General features: G+C 31.7%; 2 protein-coding genes and 2 pseudogenes across 3 annotated transcripts; 3 read left to right on the top strand and 1 right to left on the bottom strand.

The window, feature by feature from the left end:
* The first annotated feature begins 3380 nt into the window (after window positions 1-3380).
* On the top strand, window positions 3381-4440 carry LOC146924565 (transcription factor MYB65-like; annotated as a pseudogene).
* Window positions 4441-12359: 7919 nt separating this feature from the next.
* Window positions 12360-15873, bottom strand: LOC146924564 (uncharacterized). 2 transcript variants are annotated; one of them, XM_085710657.1, is made up of 5 exons: window positions 15736-15873; window positions 14953-15206; window positions 14183-14573; window positions 13377-13656; window positions 12360-13159 (listed from the first exon to the last, which is right to left on the bottom strand). In XM_085710657.1, exons 2-5 carry the CDS (start codon window positions 15142-15144, stop codon window positions 12604-12606), a joined length of 1419 nt encoding a protein of 472 aa, XP_085566783.1. In that variant the 5' UTR covers window positions 15145-15206; window positions 15736-15873; the 3' UTR covers window positions 12360-12603. The 2 variants fall into 2 exon arrangements, with proteins under 2 accessions (XP_085566783.1, XP_085566782.1); XM_085710656.1 differs by having other exon boundaries at window positions 14183-14576; window positions 15736-15870.
* A 1525-nt stretch (window positions 15874-17398) lies between these two features.
* On the top strand, window positions 17399-18718 carry LOC146924563 (early nodulin-like protein 20; annotated as a pseudogene).
* A 4034-nt stretch (window positions 18719-22752) lies between these two features.
* LOC146924562 (early nodulin-like protein 20) lies at window positions 22753-24762 on the top strand. Its single transcript, XM_085710655.1, has 2 exons — window positions 22753-23002; window positions 24293-24762. Exons 1-2 carry the CDS (start codon window positions 22825-22827, stop codon window positions 24631-24633), a joined length of 519 nt encoding a protein of 172 aa, XP_085566781.1. The 5' UTR covers window positions 22753-22824; the 3' UTR covers window positions 24634-24762.
* Window positions 24763-24897: the final 135 nt, after the last annotated feature.

Raw genomic sequence — 24897 nt, 5'->3', positions numbered from 1 at the left:
AGGGTAAATTTGAATAAATTAGTAAGTCAAAATTTACTTGTTTTGTATAACTTTTGTAGCGCAGAGCGGAGTAGATGGTGGGCGGCCCAGACACATTGGATTGTGGTAGATGGGAGTGGCGGCCGTCGTGGCTGCCATCACATCACATAGAGAAAGCGGCCGGATAGCACTATAGGTTAAATTTGAGGGAATTTTATTATTCTAGATACTCTAAATCAAGTTGCACAAAACTAATTATAAGCTAAAGTAAGAATGAAGGCATGATAATTTTACAAAAAAAGATGTAAACAAAAGGTCATATATATTTATTGAACAAAACATAACAGATTGTACTTTTACAGTTGTGTGCATGTATGTATGTATGTATCAGTATATCCTATTTAACTCCTCCTACCCACTATCCTATACCACTTAATCTAGATACCCATTTGAGTATGAACTACATAAGAAAAGAGAACACATACTCCCTCCGGTCCTATATATAAGAAAATTTTCAAAAAAATTTTTGGTCCCATTTATAAGAAAAAGTCACAACTTTTAAGGTACATTTATTGTTTAAAAGACTTTCCTAGCCCTCATTTAATGTTGGTCCTTTCAACAATAGTGGGTATATTTAATACTTTACAAATTTTTATGAGGGCATATTTGTAAAAGCATTCAAAAAATTGCAACAACTAATGATTGTCTTGGTTTTGATGATTTTTGGTTTCTTTTCTTATATAAAGGACCGGAGGGAGTATTTCAGCGAAGAAATTAAAAAACATATGTTTTCATTTTATATCAATTAAAGAAACATCAATGCATTTGCAACTCTGTTATCACCTTAGACAAATAATCAGGATTGTGATTGTGAGAACTTGCATTCTGAGATTCTAAGATGGACACAATTTTGCTGATGTGTCACAAAATAGATTGCTTGGCACTAGAGAGTTTTTAAAGTTTCAATGTATTGAATGCATAATTTTCAAAATAAGATTTCTTCATTGGACTTCTCAAGTGCCTTAAAGGCACTTGTTAGCATTTCTCAAATAGATTATGGATGCCCTCATTCACATTAAGAAGCAATAGCTCTACCAATCAACTAAATGTTATAATAGGAAAAGTAACATTATAGTTTCATTGATATTGTAAAACGACTTATAATTTGGGAAAGAGGGAGTTGATTAAAACAACGGAAAATAACCCAAGATTACTTGGGTAAGATGAAAGTGATCTCTTCCAGCTTAACATGATGTCGTGAGTTTAAATCCAGTTCTTGGAATGCAACAATGTTAAATCTCATGGGGGAGAATGTAAAATTATATGTAGCTCGTATTGAACAGACATCAATCAAGTCACCGTATTCACAAATACTTCTTAGGTGAAATTATTAAAATCTTTGATGTGAAATATTACTTTTAAATATACTTTTGAAATTGGTTAAATATGGGTTTCTAGACTAATGTGGTGACATGCATTAGAGTTAACTTTTGAAGTAATGTATTGATTGAAGTACTAAGTTCTCTTTTATACAACTTTTTGTAATGTTCATAAGGTTATTTTATTTTAAGCTAAGTTACACCAAAAGTCATTTAAGTTTTGGGTTTGTAATAGATAGGTTTTTAAGTTATGTTTTTTCCATAACCATCCTTTAAGTGTTAAATTGTTTGTAATGTTACCTTTATGTATGTTTTGATTTCCATCCTTGATGAGTTTTATTTTTTTAATTTACTGAAAATGTTGAAGATGAAGGAGAACATGAGTTTTGCCATTTTTTTTAAGAATTAGATGAAGATGATGAAGGTGGTGATGAACACCAATAATTTATATTTTTTTATTTTTAATGAAAAGTAATAAAAATGAAATTTGCTTACATGGATTTGCCACGTCATGTGTTAAACAACCATGTCATATACTCAAAGCCAACTCAACCTTTTTTTAACGGAAAGCAAATTGAAGGGCAACCTTTGTAAACAATTTAGCGGTTAAAGGATGGTTATGGAAAAACAATAATTTAAAGGATCTATCTATTACAAACTCAAAGCTTAAAGCACCCTTAATGTAATTTAACCTTTATTTTAACATGAAAAATACTAAAAAAAAAAAAAATTACTCGATTGCTAAAAGAATAGTTGGACAAACAAAGATTAACAAATATTATAGGTCATTGATCCTGTTTCTTAGAGTCAATTTATCAATGCCCTATAATATTTGTTGATAAAATATTGAATATGATCAAGTACAATTACGTAAGATCAAGGGATCCTACATGACTTGAAAAACAAGGGTTGTCATTGGGAATCAAAGGAACCCTGTTATATTGATTATGGTGGAATAGTTAAACTTCTAAATGAATCCCTTATTGTTTTTGGTCTTCTAATGGATATAACAGGTTCCTTTTTAGTATTACACTACAATTCTTATGACTGGAATAACTCAAAGATCTTTTTGCTCCAGAATTTAGGGCTTACATGATGCTGGCCTTACATATTTATTTTTATGATATTATTATAATTGTAAATTTAAATAAATTCAATCTAATATACTGACACATGTATTCGTGCACACAAACTTATAAAACTTATTTAATATCTGACCAGGGCAACGCCGGGTCTCTAAACTAGTAGCAATAAAAAGAACACTTTCCTCCAATAAAATGATAAAGTGGATTTCATAAAAAAAATGATAAAGGGCACTATATCCATTCGACTTAAATTCTGAGAAAATGTGGTTTAATTTTATTTTAAGTTTTATTTTGTTTGTACTGCATAAAATAGCTTTATCTTAATCTCTTTTATGGGTTATTTTAATCTTTGCTTAAAACTCTATTTCTAACCTCTTAATCTTAACTTTCACAATATTTGTTTTATTATATTTTGATTAAAATTATAGGTAAATATATTTTACACTTTAACAACTATACTTTATCTTTTCTCAAAACAAACTATACTAATATTTTGTAACCAAAAAAAAAAAAAAAAAAAAAACTATAGTTATCTTTTTAAACTATACTTTAACTTCCTTACTTTGTGGTATTTCGGCAATTCAGTTATAACAACTATTCATATCTTTCTACTTTAAAACTATTATAAATATGAATCATTAGTTCGTTCAACATTAGTTTAACATCATTAAAAACTATATTGCCTTACGTAAATCAGTTAGTTTAACATCATGTCTTCATCATCATCGGCCGATATTAAAAAAGGAACATGGTCCAAAGAGGAAGATGAAATATTAAAAGCATATGTGGAAAACCATGGAACCAGAAATTGGAACGAGGTATCAAAAAATGCGGGGCTTATACGTTGAGGTAATATTTTGTAAAAAAAAAAAAAAAAAACTATAGTTATCTTTTTAAACCATACTCTAACTTCCTTACTTTGTGGTATTTCGTTAATTCAGTTATAACAATCTATTATAAATATGAATCATTAGTTAGTTCAACATTAGTTTAACATCATTAAAAACTGTATTGCCTTACGTAAATCAGTTAGGTTAAAGTTGTCTCTCATTCCCCTAGTACGTATTATCATGATGTCTTCATCATCATCGGCCTATACTAAAAAAGGAACATGGTCCAAAGAAGAAGATGAAATATTAAAAGCATATGTGGAAAACCATGGAACCAGAAATTGGAACGAGGTATCAAAAAATGCGGGGCTTATACGTTGCGGTAAAAGTTGTCGTCTAAGATGGTATAATCACCTACAACCAGATGTGAAAAAGGGTCCATTTAGTGAAGAAGAAAAAAGAAAAGTTTTTGAGTTCTATAAAAAGTATGGTGAATTCAAATGGTCTAAGCTGGCTCAGGAGGTAACTTCTTTTACTTTCTTTAATTTGAAATATTGATCTATCCTTCTATAATATTCACCACTTGTGTTGATTATTTTGTTGATCATGTCATTAATTTGTATTTGTTCTTTTTGTGTCAGTTACCGGGAAGAAGCGATAATGACATCAAGAACTTTTGGAATGCGAGAAAAAGAAAACTTGAAAAGCGTGGCTTGTCAGTTGTCACCCTTCCCTGACAAGATGGAACCGGATGATGAGTTGATTAGTAGCCAACAAGTTGAGGAGGATTCACAAGAAGATGAATTTAATATACCACAATTGAAATTTAGAAAATATCCATCAATTTTTGATGAGATAAATGAAAAACTTTTAGATTTCAGGGGTAGCATTATTGGAACTTCTCATATACCTATGGCTCCACTTCCTTCACCTATGATGCTTGGTGACTATCCTCAAATTCCACCACCTATGGAGACTCAGTATCATGGTGACTTTATGGATCCAGATTTTTGGTTTCACAACAGTTCATTAGACACTAACGATGCTGAAGCAAACCTCCTTGATGACTTCATGGATCCATGTCTATGTATTGACTTCAGTAATTTGGAGGACGATGTTGAAGCCGGCGGTCGTTTATTTGACAGTAACTTGCATGACAAGATATAAAAAGCTTATAGTGTTTGCAACACAATTTTTCTGTTTTTTGTTGTTTTTGTGTAAACGATGTTATTTGACAGATGTACTAAATTAATTCTACTCTATGAAGCATGGACTCCGACACGGACACCTGACACGACACTGACACGGACACTTCGACACCGCTAGCTTAAAAAATATAGGACACCGACACTGCTACATATATGTTAATTTATTTATATACGGTCTAAAATGAAAATCAAAATACATACATAATCATCTAACTTGAGCAAGTTATTTCATTAGAAAAAGTTCTGAAACAAATATTGTAGTATTTAACCTTTATTTATTCATCTACTATCAAAAAGTTAAAAATGTTATAATCAACTGCAATGTCTATTACCCCCTAATCGATCAACATTTCTCAAAACATATGTAATGTGGAAGCAAAAGAGAAAAAAATGTTTTAGATATTTGTCTGAGTTGTCGACACGGCTCGCATGAGTGTTATATAGGTGTCAGACACCGGTCTTAGGAGTGTTGAATTAAAGAAAAAACTATTTTATTTAGGACATCGATTTTAGTTGTCCGACACGTGTCGGACAAGTGTCATAGGCATGTTGGACACCGCGTGTCGGACACCGCGACACGGCTTGTCCTAGTGGTGTCCGTGCTTCATTCTACTTTATGCAATATGTCTCTATTACTCTTTTTGATTGAATATATATCAGAATGGAAGGTTATACACGTTTGAGTTGAGTGATAATCCATTAATTAGGAGCCCAATGAAAAACTTTGGAATTGATTTCTCTAGATGCATCTGTTAAATGATTGGCTTCCGAATTTTATTTTGAGGAAAATAGCAGCTGTTCATATGAGTTCTCAATGGCTTTTATTTGGATTTTAAGCATGAAAGACTGTTAACTGAAAACGGAACATGGTCAAAAGAAGATGAAATATTAAAAGCATATTGACCTCATCATGTCCATAAGGTAAAAAATGAAGACAAACATTTCAATAATGAAGAGACAATTCTCTCAAAAAAAAATAAAATTAATGAAGAGACAATAACATTGATTCAGTGGCGGAGCCAGACAAAAATGTTTGGGGTGGCCACCATAAAAAATAAACTAAAATATATAAACCACATTGTATACATAACTTATATTAACCTTTGAAGGACGAGGATCAGTTTCTCCAATTATTGGATTCTCACAAACTTGTTTAGGTTCGGATGAATACATCATAACTTCTTCATCTCTATCAACATCAATGGTCTTCCTCTTGTAAAATGAATCGATTTTTTTGGCTCTTCATCTTGTAATTTCTGTTGCAGAGAAACACAATTATCAAAGAAAAAAGTAAAAAATATCTTGTAAGTGCAAATTGGATGGTAGCCTTTAGGACATTGCGAATTCTATGTACAACATTACATTAGATACAAGCCAGAGAGAATATTCCACAATTGAGAGGTGCAGTGAAGGTGTTCAAGTTCAAAATAGCCAAATGAATGCGTATTGTACTCAACTAGAAACTTCAAAGTTTAAGTCTAGGTAGGACACTTCTTGCACCAGTGGCGGCAGTAACATGTGAATATGACAATGAATATTGAATTGAACATTAATTGTTGATTCAAATAACTTATAAAGTACTATGGAATCTAGCTAGCAACACTACGGGCTGCCAAACAAATTAGAAACTACTAAAAGTGACCAGGATTTGGAATTTCAGTGGCATCAGAAACCTCTATATTCCTAAGCCATAGTATGAATGTTACTACTTTGAGTATCAAACCAAGCAATTGTTCTATCCTCAATCAAAACATAATGCTATATGTTCAGGAGCCTCTTTTCAAGTCACCAATGATTCCCATAACATACAAAAATGAAAAATCAAAACATAATGCTATAATGCTATACGTTCAGTATCATTAACAAAAATCAAAAATCAAAAAACCACTTTTATGTTGATTAGGGTTATGGGAAAATTGAAATTGAAAACAAAATAAAAAATCAAATTAATTAACTAACAAAAAGAAATAAAAAAAATCAGAGATACACTTACAATTTTTTAACAGTTTTAGGGTTTGTATAAAGATTGAGAGAAATGAAGAATAAGAGTAAGAGATTGATGCTGAGAGAGTGATGTAAGACTTTTCCTACATGTCATATAACTATGTACACGTGAGTATATATAGGATCGCTTCCACAGGGAGTTACGTTTAATCATAAGCATTTACACAATCGTTCACATTAAGGGTTTGGATATAATTTGTTTGTTTGTAACACTATATCCATATTTGACACTAAAGTAAAAACGAGAGGGGATCGAACTATTTCGCTTGCGGTATAAGATAACGAGCAAGCATAACAGCAGCAATCTCTCGATCGATTAACAGACTCTAGCTTTATAACCAATATTATTACAATCATTTCTACAATATCCTTCGTGTCCAAAGCGACATCGTTATTTCCAAGTTAGCGTTTAAACATTCGTGTCCAAATTCCTTAAACGATAACAAAGTCGATCGGATAACTTAATCGACCGTGTCCAGCCTGATTAAGTATCCGAAAGCATTAAAATCTTGATTAAAAGTAATTATCAAAGGTTTACAAACTTGTCAAGAGTGATATAACATAAGATAGATTGTTATTCTAGTTCTAGATTCAAGAGTTTGTGTCCAAATCATCTTGAATCTCTTTGAAAGCATTAAAAGCAAGAATAACAACAATATTGAATCATTAAGCTAGAACCTTATATATTAAAAGATCAAAAGATTACATAATAGCTTGATAGTTACCTCAATACTACAAAGAAGGTGATAGTTACATATAGACATGTAAACTAATGCAAGGAATGAAGGAAAGATGAAGATTCCATGCCAAGATCCTTGATGTCTCAATGAATCTAGGGTTGAATCTACTCCTTAATCACTTGCTTTGTGTTTCTCTCTATGAAATAGCTCTAACCTCTCTCTAAAAATGTATAAAATGTTTCAATGGAATAGTGAATAATCCTAGAGAGAGGGAAAACTTGTATTTAAATGGGCTAAAAACGTGTAATCTCGCTTAAGCGAGATACATCTCGCTCAAGCGAGAAGCCTAAATATCCAACCATGGCCAATGAAGTCTTGCCACGTAGCCCTGCTCCTTGATGAAGTTGCATCTCGCGTAAGCGAGTTAGACCTCGCGTAAGCGAGGTTGCTTGAAACTTAAACCGCCTTAGAATCCTGCTTGAGCGACATGGAAGCGAGATGGAAAGCGAGATGCTCATCTGATCCCTGGAGAAATCTCGCGTAAGCGAGATGATCTCGCGTAAGCGAGTTTCTAAAATTGCACAAGCGACCTGGAAGCGAGTTGTAAGCGAATGTTTAGTTTCTCCCTGGAGGAATCTCGCGTAAGCGAGATGACCTCGCGTAAGCGAGATTTGCTTGGTTCACACACTTGAGTTTTGGTCCTTGCTTGTCATTTCCTGCATAAATTGGGTAGAATTAGGCATATAAAGCATAAATGGTATAATTACAACAATTGATTGCTTTTCCGTAGATAACTTGCATAACAAGTCACTAAAAATGCCTCTTTTTCCACATGAAATATATTACTTTTGAGCACTTATCAGAGAGGAGATGAAGGCTTTGAGTTCAACGGAGAATTCGCCAGTTGCGGACTGATTAACGGCGGGTGAGGGTGATGTGCCGCCGGTGAGTGAGGGTGAGGAGAAAAGAAGCGCTTCCTTGGTTGTTCCGTGTTCGGGAGAAAAAATAGTAATGGGAGGGACAGTTGGTGAGTGGCATGAGTGTAATATTAAAATTAAGCCAAGGGTATTATAGTAATTTCACGAAAATAATGGGTAGGCCATGGCCAGTCCCAGTCCTCACGTGGCTCCGCCACTGCATTGATTGAATTGATTAAGTGGATATATTCAATTGCTTAAGAATGAAATATTAGTATTAAAAACAAGGCTAAATTACCTTTTGGGTCATCTAACTATTTAATTGGTATCGGTTTGGTCCTCTAACTAAAAATTGATTTATTTCGGTCATCTAACTTTGTCACCGTTACTGCTTTTCGTCCTTTCCGTCAGATTTATTCAAATTCTGTTAGGGTTCATCAACATCATTTTTCAACTCTGAATTTCTTCATCATCTTCAACATCATGTTCAACAACATTCTTAAAATAATCCAGAAAAATAACCAAAAAAACAAACAACATAAATTAAACTCTCCTCCATCATTATCAACTCAAACCTCAAATCATTCATTCCACCATAATCATGTTCCTCTTCTCAATTCTAAATTAGTAATCACAGTCCACTGCAATTTCCCTATCATACCCATCAATATTCCTTTTTCATTTGGCTTACTCTTCCATTTTCTTCCAAACCTTTCCAACTTCAAAAGATCGTTTCAACATTCAATTTAATTCTCAATTTGTTCTCGTTCTCCATTTGCTGCATAAAAACAAAATAATCACTTATTTTAACTATTAAACTCTCAATAATCACTTATTCCATAACTTGTAACAATCCCAAATTTCGAAAACAACAAACCCCACTATTCCCAAAACTGTATAAAACCCAGAAACCGAAAATTAGGGAATAAAGATTCAAAATTTTCCCTTTCAAAATCGAAATCCATTGCTGTTGTGTTGCTGCTGTATTGTTTTTCCTTCAATTGAAATCCAAAAATTAGGGATTTAAGATTTGTTTTTCCTTCAATTGATGTCGTGCTTTCTTCTCTCAATTGCATATTCGAATCCCAACAACAAAGAAAAAAAAATCGAATTCCAGATTTGTATCATTCAATTCTTTCATTTGTCTTCTTCAGCGAATCAAGAGATTGAATTAACTGATGTTGTTGCTTCTATAAAGAACCCTAACGTTTTTTTTTTAATAAAACTGACGGAAAGGACGAAAAGCAGTAACGGTGACAAAGTTAGAGGACCGAAATAAATCAATTTTTAGTTAGAGGACCAAACCGATACCAATTAAATAGTTAGAGGACCAAAAAGGTAATTTAGCCTAAAAACAAAACATTCGACTTCAATTTGCAGTTTCAGTTGGCAATACACTATCAACTTTAATTGTTTTTATTTGTATATAATAGCTCAAATTCAATTGGATAGTTCCAAATCAAGTAAGGAAGGTTACACTTATATTTGAGTACACCATTTTTAATGTGGATTTTGTGTGGGCTACTGCGGTAGAATTAATCAAGGAAAAAATATCTATAAAAGTCTGGGATATGTTATGCCTCATTGGAAAAAATAAAGATTGCGATGTCAGAGCGCATGCCTTCAATGTATAGTGACGCTATCGTATTAATCTTCAGTATTTCTTTTTCTTAAATATCTATAAACTAAAAAAAATGTGGTGATGTGACCATTCTCCATTCAATTTTCTATCGACATTGGTCTATGGTACGTGAGTTTGAAACCTATTTATTGTAACATATATTAGCACATAAGACTCATGTGTCACACGGGTCGGCGATCTAGTTACATTAATTTAATTTGCGGTCCGGTTTGGATCGGTTTTGAGACAAAAAGTCAACCGATCCAAAATAAAAATAGTGTACGATTCAGTTCGGTTTGAAATATTATTCTAAAAAAAAAAATCTAATCTACTCCAAATTTATGCGGTTTGATCTGGATCAATTTTTGGATATCCAAAATGCAACATGTAATTTTGTACGGAGTGTGTGTTTGTAATTTGACTAAATAATGAGGTGAATGAAGTAGATATTCTTCCGATTTTTAAAAGATAGAGATTTATCAAATACTTTTCTTTTATAATTTTTTGAAGAATTTTATTTTCACTCTTTTGGCTCAAACATATCTTATCTCTTCTAGTTCTGGAGACTCTTGTAAGTTTGAAAAAAGTTGTTTTACCCCTTTATACTCCATTTAAGAGTGTAAGTGGTTCAGATAAAATTAATGAACTTGAAAATCAAACCAAACAAAAAATTATCCAATCTTTTATGGTTAGGATGAAAAATTCAACCAAACCAAAGGAAACTAAATTCAAATTGTATCGATTTTATTCTCAATTTTTAATTTTGAGGTTTAAATATATTTTTAGTCCTTTATCTTTTACTAAAAATTCATTTTGGTCCTTTATCTTTTTTCTTAATCGTTTTAATTCTTTATCTTTTTTCTAAATCATTTGTCATTTATTTTTTTTGAAAGGGAAATGTGTTAGTCCTTTTAACGTACCAAAACAAATTAAAATAAAGACTAAATATCACATTTTTAAAAGAATAAATCATTAAAAAAAATTATAAAAAGAACTAAAATGGTTTAAAAAAAAGATAAAAGACCAAAACGCTTTTTCCAATCTATTCAATTTTGAATAACCTTTGACCTTTTTCTCATTTTACAACTACTAACACTTTCTACACCACCTATCTTCATGGACTATTCAATACTTATTTTCTTCCAAAATTTTGTGGTATACTAATCATTAGTTATCTTCTAAATAAGAAATTTAACTAATTAAATTATACTTTAAATTGTGTTCTAGTCTTTTTTTCCTGCTTAATGGTTTTCATATAATACCTTGCTCTCTTGTTAGGGTATGATTTGAAAATGTTTCACTCTATTATACATGCAAGACTTACATTTATGTTTCACTCGACAGTAATCTCAAAACTTACCGATATCGATTTTTATTCAAATGTTTTTATCCGCGCATGCATATTTTTACGTCCGTCATAAAAAAAACTGTATTATCAATTGCAGATTGCAAAAAATATCATTTTGTTCGAATTCCTCTATGCTATGTACTATAGTTCCACTTTATTGCTATCAAACAACACTTTGTACTGTATTACAAAGCAATAGTGATTTGTTTAAATTCTACTCCGCTATGGCGCAACATAGCCACAATTCAACATTGTAAAATAGTAAAAAATGTGCTACTTTACATTGAGAAATTTTGGATATGCATTTTTACACTAACATCCAGTGAAAATCCAATATTTTGCATTTATTTTTATATTACGTACGGTTACAAAGTAGGCTTACGTGACAATATCACGAGTTTTCAATGGATGTTGGCGTAAAACTATTTTAGACCGACAATATTACATGTATCTTAGAATTTCTTTTCATAATACCACATCTTAATCATTCTAACAAGAGGAAGGACTATTAGGACTTATCAGAGCATTACCAACAATGGCATAGTTATAAAAATCCAAAAGTATGGGTAGTTTCTAATCTCAATGTCTATACTGTCAGATAGGTTGAGCAATTCCCTTTGAAAACCTTCTAAAATGGCTGATCTACAAGGAGCCATCACCCAAATCAATAGAGTGAGATATGACCAGCAGCATCATTATAGCAAACATTTGCAATGTTACAAACTTACAACTGCAGCAATGTGGAAGCTTTGAGCGAGATAGATACGAAAAACGTAGAAGGATTTAATTTAATCATGTTGTTAAGGGATGTGGACTCTCCTCTTCAAAACATTACATAGACAAAGGTGACGAACCTACCTATGGATATTTCCAGCTTTTTCAAGGTGAAAACGAAGATCATAAAGCTACCTGTAGAAATTTGTTCACGCCTAATTAACATCAAGCTCCATTTGATTTAGTTTGCCAGCACATTCACCGTGAACCTTTCGATCCCTTATGTTCTGATAATTGACAAATACGGAAAACAGGACATACCATGTATAGGAAAGTCCCATGCAAGATGGTTTGTTCAGCCCAATTATCAATAAACTCATAGGAACCAAGCTAAAAACATATGCAAAATTTGTATTGTCTTCAAACCAACCAACAATCAAGAATATGACACAAATTTGTATTCTCTAATAGCAAGCAAGTGCATCATTTTACTTTTGTAAAATGTAAAATAATATGGTCTGGTCTCAGGTGTATTGTACCAAAAAAGTTTAAAGTGCATAGGTCTTTTTTTTTTTTAACCATTGTTAATAGATATTGAGAAGAATTAAAAAAAATTGAAACATTAAGTATTTATGTTTGTATCTAATAACAAAGAGAAGCGTTATACACCAAAGCAAGTACCTAAACAAAGAAAGACCTAAAATATACAACCACATTGTCTTTGCAAGTAAAATCCAGGAAAGAATAATACACCAAAACAAGCAGCTCAAACAAGAAAGACACCTATCTAAAGATCAAACAAAATCAAACTGCCCTCATGCAAAACAACTCCTCTAATTCAAAGTTCTTTTGCCAACAAGTTGCGCATCTTCTCAAGTTTGTTCATATCAGGAAGTGTAGAACCGATTGGATAAAGCAACACCAACTGGGTTTGCAAGTTGTCATTGTCCTTTTTGTTTAAGATGGCAGTGTCTTGAGGAGGAGTCTCATGTTGTTCCATAGGAGCAGTGACTAAAGGAGTAAGCTCGTTTTGTTGCTGAACCGAAGGAATTGTAGAACCGATTGGCAGCAAGCACAACATAGGAGAAATCTCATTCTGTTGTGTTTGTGTCTGTTGCATTCCTTGAGAAGGAATCACACTTTGTAGCTCAACTGAAGGAATCTCATCTTCTTGATCAACAGCGACAGTGACCAATGTGTCATTCTTGTTTAATGTTGTGTCGTGAATCCTTTTTCTCTTTTTCTCCTTCTTCTCCATATCTTTCACATTTTGGTGGATAAAGTATTTTTGGGCATGGCTAGCAATTTGAGTTGGAGTTTTTGTCACCACAAATTCTTTTGAAATATTTTTCCAGCGTCCCTTTCCATGTTTTTTCATCCCCTTCAAAAACAACCTATATATAGAGAATGAATGTGAAATATTCAAATTCAACTAAATAATATGAAAACAATTGTATAGAAGATAAAATGAAAACAATTGTCAAAAAACAGAATAATTTTATAGATGTTAAAATCTGTAATTTAATAAGAACTAAACACATATTTAACTCAATAAAATAAAAAAAATAACTTTCAAACATAGGTTAACATTAACATAGACTGCATACTTACTTGTGTTCATCCTCTGTCCAATGCCCTTTCCTTGGGGCATGACTTTCTTCTGGTACTGACTCAGCTTCAATTAAGTTATTTTCGTCAGAGTTTAGAGTTGTGACGTTATTATCATCAGAGTTTAGAATTGCAATGGCACCACCCGACTCAATGATATCGGTGCCAGTTTTCTCCTGTTGTTGTTCCATGCTATGCTCAGAGGGATCTTGGACTGAAGCCGGCTCATTTAAATCAATTTGAAGGAGGGATGATTGTATACTTTTTCTTTCTTCCATGCTTTCTATACCAAAAATACAACTATAAGAATTCAAAACCAATTTCATCCAATTTGAATTATATCCACATGCATAATATTTTTTGAATGGTAAAAATATGCTAAATCTTCTTAATTCTTAGTCCCTAGCATCACCCGGTTTACTCAAAAAATGATGCCTTAATCAAATCAATTATGCCTTAATCAGATGAACTAGCCAATCATGAAAGTTAAGAAAATTACTTGGCCAATTACTCAAACCAATTACAGAACCATAACAAGAAGATATCATACTGACAATATAAAACACTCATCGTAAAACATCATGTTGCAACTAAAATCCACTTCAATGGTATCAAAGTAAGAATATTGAAGATTAGTTATATTAATCATATAAAAGACAAGATCAGGAAAACAATACCCAAAAAAGCACCACAGGGTTAAGCTAGAATCTTGAAACTTAACCAAGAAAACGAGGCTAAAATCTTCAAAAACAGTAACAGTAACAAAAAAGTCACTACATAAAGTCAATGAAGTTCATTCACATGGTCACCTTGTTTTTGGATATTTGGCCTTCCATTTGGATAATCAAGAGCATAAGCATTCGGATCTCCTTGCACCGGAGGCTGAACATGTTTGGCATCAATGGCATGAGCAGGTGGAGTAAAACCTTGTCCTGCTGCAGCCGGGGATACAGGCTTAGGATTCTCACCATTAGGATAAGGTCCTGAACCAGGTGGGAAAGCATATGCAGGAACAGCAATGTGAGGTGGAGGTACCCTAGGACGAAAATTCGGAGCAACAGGCGGCTGCTGATGATAAGGCCTCGTCGCCACAGTGAAGTGAAGCGTGCCATTTGTGTTGTTGCGCTTGGGGCCTGGCTTTCGATAGCATGGTGATGGCAGCTTATTCATCCGATTGAAATTTCCAGAACCGTTTGATTTCTTCTATTTAATCACAGATCCATACACGGAAAATCAGGCAAACACGAAAAAATAGTCAAACCCAGAGTTAAGAATATTGTAGAATACAGCTTTTATTTCAATCGAAGGGATAAAAAACAATATGTCCAAAACAGATTTGTCGACTCGCCATATTTTTCACTCGTTGTTTAATTCTAACACGTCATATTTTAATTGTTACTCTATCAAAATCAACTCTTATGCTTGCAATAATATGGCTAAAATCATGAAAAATAGATCAATACAAAACATGTTTATCTCAACAAAAAAACTCCATCAAAATCACATTACACTAACATGATCTTTTGCATTTCATTCTCAAACGACAATGCTATCGAATTACAGTAAAGAACAATCGAACCTGAACAGAAGGAGCTCTAGGAGCAACCTGACCAACACTAGGCACAGAAACATTCTCAACATGATTCATAGGTTTTGGAGTTTGAGCATGAGAAAGAGCTGGCGAAGACTTGGTTCCAACAACCAACACAGGAACATCAACACTTTTCTCATCAACACTTTTCCTCTGCTTTCCTCCTCTGATCCTCACCATAATTACTTTTCTTCAAATAGCAAAAAGATTGAAACTTTACTATCTTCTTGGTATCAATGATGCTGAAAACAAAAATCAAGAGTTGAATCAGTTGAAAAAACCAAAAGGGTATTAAGATATTGACTTAGAAAATGAAAATATAGGAAAAAGATTGAACCTTTACTTGCCAATGATGTAGAAAACAAGAATCAAGAGATGAATCAATGGAAAATGAAACTAAAACACTTCAATAAAAACAAAAATAACAATTCAACAAGAAAGCTCCAATTGAAATTGTTTGACAAGATTATATGACTCGTAATCTAATGATAATCGGGGTCGGCAACATGGATCAAACGAGCCCATACAATGTAGGTTTCTGTTACCAAATTTCCAACAAAATGCCTCATTAAAGCTAGAATCTTGAAACTTAATCAAGAAAATGAGACTAAAATCTTCAACAATAACAAAAATATCAATTAAACAAGAAAATTTGACAAGATTATACCGTATCAGAAATCAACAAAAAAGTCACTACATAAACTCAATGAAGTTGATTGAAACAAAGGTGAAAGAACAGCAAAAATGTTAAAATTAAGAGAAGAAATTTACCCCAGTTAGTTATCACTTCAAAGAGACAAAACCCTAACTTCCAAGTGAAGAAATCCTCGATCAATTTGTGAGAGAAAGGGAAACTTTGATGAGAAAACCAAAAGCGAGGGAAACGTTCAATTATAAAAGTGAGAGAAACAAATTGATTTTGTGAGAGATATATAGAGATATCTAAATTTGTCTATCTAAGGTTTTGTTCGATAAAAGTAGCGGATAATTAATAAAATAGTTGATAACTTACATCTAACAGTCGACTGATAGCTGATAAGCTGATATATCAGTGTTGATAGTTTATGAATGATAATTGATAATTTAATTGAAGTTTTGATAAATCAATGATTCAATAAGTGTAAAATAACATAAAATGATATTCTTAATTCATAACAATATTTATATAAATAGATATTAGGTATTCAGAATTTCGGTTTTTATTTAAAAAGTAATTTAAAATTTATTAATTTAGTATATTAAATATTATATATTAATTTTATTCGCTGAAATAAACGTAACAATGAATAATTTTGTTTTAATAGACGAAATGACAAATAATAATAATATAATAATTATAGTACATTTTTTCTCATTATTAATAATAATAGTAAATGTTCACATGTTTGCATAAGATAATGAGAATATTACTCGATGCGTCTCAAAATAATTGTATCTTTAGTTTTTTTTTTCTCAAAATAATTGTCACTTTAGAATATTAATGTATCATTTTTTTCTCATTATTACACTCTTATTTATTGTATTTCATCTAACTTAACTACCTTACTAACTACAATTAATATGCTAGGCATAGACTAAGTGTTATTTCTTTTCTTTATTTTATTTTTTCTGTTTGTAATTTTTTTTTTGAATCGGCAAAAATTTTATTAAGACCGAAACTCTCGCAAGACGCAAAGAGGCGATAACATAAATTTTTCTGTTTGTAAATACTTTGAGGACTTTGTTAGTACACCTTGTGCTATGAAAGACTCTTTGATTTGGTAATATATTCCATTTTAGTCTATTCAAAAACAAAAACAAAAATTAATAAGGATATTTTAGTAAATAAAAAAAAAATTACTATTAGAATCAACCCAATTAACCATTTCTTTAAAAACTGTGCACAAATGTTGTTTTGAGATGTAGTGATTAAAAGATGGGAAATGCTAACCGGTGCCCCCAGGGCACTGGTTAAAGATATGAAAAAGAAAATTATATAATAGTTAATGCATTGAAATTGTGTAATTAATTTATAATAAAGTCAAAAGCAGTTTCCTTTTATGGTAATAATTCTCTTTTATGGTATGCTTAACCAGTGCCCCGGGGGCACCGGTTAGCAGGACCCTTAAAAGATTGAGCACTGCACACCTAAAATTTTGTCTATGAACAATGAATCTTATCATAATAAGGGATGATATATACTTCTCGTTTTCAATCGAGTGTTGACTATATTTTGATTCGGTCAAAAAGATTTCCTTATTGGTATCCATATTCATAATTTCCAATCACAAAATGGCAAAATTAATTACAATTTGGCATGAACATTATATTGGTATTTATTAATTTATTAATTACAAAAAATGTGACCCCAACTGAATTCAGACCCCCTACATCCATTATAAAATAACAAGAATATATAGAACATGTATTGAGGTCCTTATTGTTGCAAATAAAATTTTGAGACAGTGAACCAAAAAAATGGAGGCTTTGAGCTTTAACAAAAAAATGTTGTTGATGATGATTATGACGGCTATGTTTTGGAACATGGCAAAAGCCGAGGAGCACATTGTTGGAGGGGGGAGGCATGGATGGAACCCTAGTAATAACTTGACAAAATGGTCATTGAATGAGCACTTTCATGTGAATGATTGGTTATGTAAGTTTTCTCCTCTTATTTCGTTTCTTTGAATTTTTCATCTTTGTTGATTTTTTACTTATTGCGTTATTCACGGTTTAATTTTGTATGTTTTTGTTCTTGTTGAGAGTCCAAACTAATCAATACATTTCAAAATCTTCAATTTTAAAGTTTTTCCAAAATTTTTATTCTGTACTCCAATAAATCTTAAACCCTAAATCTTGGCATTGTTGCCGTTGAGAAAATGAAAATAGTGTATTTTCTTCTTGAAGAGTGAAATTAAACACTTTAGTTGGTATTTGAGTGAGACTAATAATTTTCAATATTATCTTAAAAATTAAATATTGTTGAATCACATTAGTCTCTGACACAATATTATTAAATTTCATCAATTTCAAAGACTAAATTGCAATATTACTACAGTTTTAGGGACTAATTAAGTCGATAATTCACTATTATACTAGTGATTGGTTAGTGATATATATAACTGTTTCATATCAAATATATATTGAACTTAAATCCAAGATTTCAATGTAGGCATGTAAAAACACGATGAAAATGGAGTTTACAGCTATATGGCACTATTCCTTGAACTTTCTTTTAAATGAGAAATTTAACTAATACATTATTTTCTAGTTTTTTTTTTTATTGGTCCTGATATAATTCCTTGTTCACTTATAAGGGTATGATTTGAAAGTCAAATTATAATTTGTTTCACTCTATTATGATTGCAAGGCTTAAATTATTGTAATCAATTTACTTTCTTTTATTTTCACCAATGATTGAATTATTTTGGATATGATAAGCACTATTTCAATGTGTTGGAGGTGAACAAAACAAGCTATGAAAACTGCATAGATACAAGATTCATCAAGAACATAACAAGGGGCAGTGGAAGAGATGTTTTTCAGCTGACTGAGGCCAAGACCTATTACTTCATAAGTGGGGGAGGTTACTGTTGGCAAGGGTTAAAGGTTGCAATTGATGTTACTGAACATGTTGCACCAGCTCCTGAGCCTACTCCCCACAAAGGTTCAGATGCTTCAAACATTTAAATCTACCATTCACTTGTGCTCATCTTAATCTTGATGTGCACCAACCTCTTGGTATAATTTCATCTATTAGAATTGGCATAAAGTGAATTTATCATAGTATCAAATGGTATCTTGTTGGTTTTCTTTTATCTGTGTCATGGTAGACTGAATTATGGAATATTCAAACTTTCTTAAGAGTTGGTTTGCACTTGCTATTTGATAGCTTTGCCTCTAAATGTCATCTATCATTTCTTTTAAAAATATAAGAAGTGTGGAGTGTTGGTTTATGCTGCATATTATTAAATTTTTTTCCAAGGGAATCAACAATTTTATGCTACATGCATTCACTAAAGGTATACGAATCAACTATGCTCCATATCAAATTTATAAGAAGTGTGGAGTGTTGGTTTAAGCTCCATATTATTTCAATCAGTTAACAATTTCTATTGATTCATATACCTTTTAATAAATAACATTAATAATTTCTTATATAAAAAAATAATAATTTTTTTGGTGGGGTGGGCCGTGGCCTACCTTGGCCCTAATGGCCCTCCGCTAGTGCGAGGAGTAGTTGCTGATGAAAAACACCTCAGACTCGGATACCATTAAGTTTGCCACTAGAATATATAAACTGTTGAAGAGCATTCTTGCAATGGCTCAGTTCAACAAAACAATGCCCTGATGCTGTTTCTCCCTATCTGAAAATGAAGCCAAGTATAGCTTAATATTCCTACGATTGAAGCAAGAGCACAAATACGGACACCAAAGATGACAAGTTGACACCGTGATAATTTGAGCAAATGACATAATTGAATTACATGTGTTTGTGTCATGACCAACATCAGGCAAATCTTTAATTAGAAGTCTTGATGCTAAAAAGTTAATAGTAGTAGTAGTAATATTTTTTTGGGTCCTGCTAACCGATGCCCCTGGGGCACTGGTTAAGCATACCATAAAAGGGAATTATTACCATAAAAGGAAACTACTTTTGACTTTATTATAAATTAATTACACAATTTCAATGTATTAACTACTATCTAATTTCTTTTTTCATATCATTAACCAGTGTCCCGGGGGCACCGTTTAGCATTTCCCAATTTTTTTTTTGGTTACAAGTAGTAGTAGTAATATGGTTATAATATATCAACTCTGCTAGTCGTTTTATAACTTAAAAGCCAATGGAAGGTATATCAATCAATAGAAATTGTTAACAATCAGTTGAGACAATTCAACTCCTTTAGGGTTTGTGGGTTTGTCTACAATCTTGAATTCACGTACAGCATGCATGCACGTTTTCAAATTTTTACTTGCATAAATTGAGTTTGTTTACACTCTACTACATGTTAGGATCATTTTTCCATATATCTTGGTATATTTTGTGTACAACACAACTTTTTTTTTTTTTTAAGACACAACTTATTATCATTCAAGGCGGATGAGTGACGGATCCATAAATTTTGATTTATAGGAGCGAAATTCATGTGTAACGGATCCATTAAAAAAATAATTGAGATTATACACTATGCTAATGCTAATATATATTATGAAAAATAAAAGTATTTGGGTTTATTTTATTCATGGGAATAACAATCCTTGAAATATAAAGATGTGAATTTTATTCAGGTAATTAGAAAGGAAAAAAAAAAGATGTTTGGTTAACATTATAATATTCTGATGAACCTTAAAAATAAAGATTATAATAGATAGTTACACATGAATTTATTCCCAGAAACTTTATTTCCACCCTTTTCTTTGGGAGAATTTTTCTATTCCAACATTTTATACCCAGAATAAAATTTAGTAAACTTGTAACAAACATAGACATATATATTTCTATCATTTTATTTCCAAAAATCTACCAATATAACCTGAAACAAACGCACAATTTGTGTTTTATTATGTTACTTTACAATCCGTCATCGTGAACTTAATTCAGTTGGTAGGAACAATGCATGATATATGCAAGGTTTGGGTTCAAACCCTGGCCACCACAAAAAATTGTTATGCTTTACAATTTCAATGAAACATTAATGATGTTTTTCCTATTATACCTTCAACTATTTATTACTCTCTTTTCTTTCAATTTTTTAATTTATCTTTCCCATATAATTTATTAATGATAGTTTTGTAAAAGAACTCATAATTTTTCTTTCCCATACCAAATTAATTATATTTCTTAAATGTGTGAAATACCCAAAACAACTTATAATTTGGGATAGAGGGTTTCATTTACTATTTATTACTCTCTTTTTTTCAATTTGTTTCATCTCTCTTTCTCATGTCATTAATGACGGATAATCTTAGAAAATCATTCATAATTTATCTTCTTAATATAAAATTAAATACATTCTTAATATGTGTAAAAATATTAAAATGACATATAATAAAATATATAGTGAGTACTTCGTATTCGTATTTCATTTCACATGAATTGTTAGCATTTCCTTAATAATTATAGGATGTTTTCTAGTTACACCTTTAAAACATCCGATTATATCCAAAATCTTATTAACAATTTATAATATTACCGGAATACCCTTGCCCCATACGTAAATTCATTGCACAAGAGCTAAATTCATGTATGTATTTTTTCAAATGTCTAAGTAACTTTTTTTTTTGAACAAGTCAAAATGGAATATAATATTAATCCAAAAGTGGTTCACCACGCACAAGGCGTGCTGAAAATGAAGCATTTAACAGTTTACAATGTCACAGTTGGTGCCTCGCCAAAAGGCACCTGAAAGCGAAAACTATAGAAAATTACATAGAAACACCCATACAAAAAGTGGGTGACGACACCAGTCATAATAACAAAAAAAACAAACGATGGCTGGTTTGTTTTCAACCAAGATTTATTTTATTTTTCTAATATCTAAGCAAATTGAATTAACGTATGTTAAGCTGACCGGAAACAATTTAATTGTTTTTTTTAAGGAGAAAACAATTTAATTGTTAGCAAGTGGATACTACTTCACAATTCCTTTTCCTTTTGTGTTTTTTTATCTCTTGTTTGGTTCTTTTTATTTCACATAAACCAGTTGGTTGTCCTTTAATTATTATTTTTTGGGAAATGTTAACTTGTACCCTTAAGACACAAGTTTATAAGTCAAATGTGAAAACTTATTTTTGAAAATTGTGCATTCAATGTCTTGAAAGGTTAAAAACTTATATTTTCAATACAAAATTTATGTTTTAGTTTTTTTTTAAAATCCTTAACTTGTGCCCTAAGAGCACAAGTTAACACGACCCTTATTTTTTTGGTCAGATTAGAATTCACCTTTTTCAAGGTGAATAATTGGGATGTTTGGGGTTCGAACCCCGACCCCTGCATATAAAAATGTATGTCCCTGCCAATTGAGTTATGCTCACGGGACTCCATTAATTTAGGTATTTGGGATGAATGTATTAACAATTAATTATCGAAAGAAAAAAATTCATAGCCCTTGTTTATCTCTACCACGGCAAAACAATTATAACCCAAAAAGTGATAATTATAATTGAGTATGAAAAATTTGTTTGAATTGAAAATAGAGAGGAATAGTGAGAAACAAAGAAAAAAAATGAAAGGAAGATGAAGAGAAAGAAAAAGAAAAAGGATAATGATTTTTGGTAGTGGTTTTTTGGTAGTGGTCGGGGTTTGAACCCCGAACCTTGCATATTTTTATGCATTGTCCAACCAACTGAGCTAAGCTCACGAGGACGAAAAAAAAAAAAAAAAGGATAATGATTAAAAATAGGTTAAGAGTACTTTTGTCAATTCCGGTGTAACCATAAATACTTTGGTTGTAATTAGGAAATAATTAATTTAGACGAAGGGAATTAGTTAAAGATTGAGTAGTGGACAGCTAAAACTTTGTATTCTTTCAAAAAAATGTAAAACTTTGTATGGAAAATGAATCTTCTAATTAGTATTGATGATGATGATTATGCTTCTCTTTTTCATGCGATCGTTGATTTTTCTGATTCGGTCAAAAAAATCTTCTATATTTGTAAAGTATCCGTTTTAATTACAATTTCCAATCACAAAATGCCAAAATTAATTACAATTTGGAAACTATCCGTTTTTATCAATTTCATAAATTGTTTACTCCAAAAAAAAAAAAAATTAATCCCTAAAAATTTGACACCCTCGACCGCATTCAGATCCCCTTACATTTATTTAACCCTTTCAGCTGTATACAACAAATTATAGGCTGTGACTGAAAAAGAAAAATGGAGGTTTTTAGGTTTAACAAAACAACGTTGTTGATGATGATTATGACGGCTATGATTTGGAACATGGCAAAAGCCGAGGAGCACTTTGTTGGAGGGAGTAAGCAAGGATGGATCCCTGGTAATAACTTGACACAATGGTCATTGAGTGAGCACTTTCGTGTGAATGATTGGCTATGTAAGTTTTCTCCTTTTATTTCATCTTTTTCTTTGAATTTTTCAACTTCATCGATTCTACTTATTTCGTTATTCATGGTCATCCATGAGGGTAATCAAGTTGTGAATCACTTTGCCAAAACTGTTTTATGATTTCTCTAGGGTTTAGCTACTGATCTTAAAGCTACATAGCTTTTATTACTAGAGTTTTTTAGTTTTTGTTTGTCTTTTGTTCTTGTTTAGGGTTTGCTCGGTTATTTCAACACACACAAAAAAGTTAAGACGAGAATCCAAATTAATCAATACATCTAAACTCTTCAATTCTGAACAACCTTTGTCCATTTTTTATATTTGTTTCTGAAAATTTTACTGTGTGTTTTCAGAAGGATTAAACCCTAGATCTTGGTATTCTTGCCACCGTGTAATGAAAATAAACAGTATATATTCTTCAGAAGCGTGAAATTATGCAATTTAGTTTGGTGTTTGAGACTAAGCGTGTGTTTGATATCCCCATTTTCAACACACAAAACTGCATTTGCACGTCCGGATACTTTGTTGCTGTGATTTCCAGAAGCTCCAAATACTAACTTCTACATTAACCTGATTTTTTGCCGTGATTTTCATCAAACTCCGTTTTGCAATCTTTGAACCAAACAGACACTAACAAAATTTCAAGATTTTCTCAAAAGTTGAACATTGTTGAATCACATGAGTCTATGAGACAACTTTCGAGACAAAATTGACCTACCGAGAAATTTAATGTAATTGACGCCTTTGAATATCATAATATTATAAAATTCTGTTAATTTCAAAGACTAAATTACTACTATTACTATGCTTTTAAAGACTAAGTAGATGATTCACTATTATATGAGTGATTGGTTGGCAATATAACTGTTTCAAATCAAATATAATCAACATATACACAAGATTTAAACGTAGGCATGTAAAAACCCGATGAAAGTGCAGTTTACAGCTATAGGGCACTATTTCTTGAACTTTCTACATACCTATCTTCATGGACTGTTCACTAATTTTCTTCTATACTTCTGCGGTATACTAACTATTTAATTATCTTTTAAATAAGAAATTTAACTAATTAAATTATACTTTAAATTATATTTTAGTTTTTTTTTCTTCTGCTTATTGGTCCTCATATAATAGCTTGCTCACTTATAAGGGTATGATTTGAAAGTCAATTTATATTTCGTTACACTCTATTATGCTTGCAATACTTACATTATTGTAATCGATTTACTTTCTTTTATTTTCATCAATGGTAGACTTATTTTCTTATGTTTTGCTTTGCAAGTCTTTGGATATGGAGAAGGATATCAAAAGTACCTTTACCATGTGTTGGAGGTGAACAAGACAGGCTATGAAAACTGCATAGATACAGGATTCATTAAGAACATATCTAGGGGTGGCAGACAAGACGTTTTTCAGCTGACTGAAGACAAGATCTACTACTTCATAAGTGGAGGAGGTGGCTGTTGGAGTGGATTGAAGGTTGCAATTGATGTTAATGAATATGTTGCACCAGCTCCTGAGCCTACTCCTCACAAAGGTGGTTCAGATGCTTTAAACATTCAAATCTACCACTCACTTGTGGTACTCATCTTAACCTTGATGTGCACCAACCTCTTGGCATAATTTCAGCTCTAAGAATTGGCACACTGTAGTATCAGATGATATTTTGTTGGTTTTCTGTTGTTTGTGTAATGGTAGACTGAATTATGGAATATTCAAACTTTGTTAAGAGCTGATTTTCACTTACTATTATCAGTAGGTTTGCCTTTAAATGTCATCCATCATTTCTTATAAAAAATGTAAGAAGTGTCGAGTGTTGGTTTATGCATATTAATTTTTTTTTCCAAGCAAATCAACAATTTTATACTACATACATTCACCAAAGTT

This window comes from Medicago sativa, chromosome 5 (assembly GCF_051527215.1).
Source record: "Medicago sativa cultivar Bolivia chromosome 5, Bolivia_mono, whole genome shotgun sequence".
Taxonomy (NCBI): domain Eukaryota; kingdom Viridiplantae; phylum Streptophyta; class Magnoliopsida; order Fabales; family Fabaceae; genus Medicago; species Medicago sativa.
This window is presented reverse-complemented; position numbering and strand designations above follow the sequence as displayed.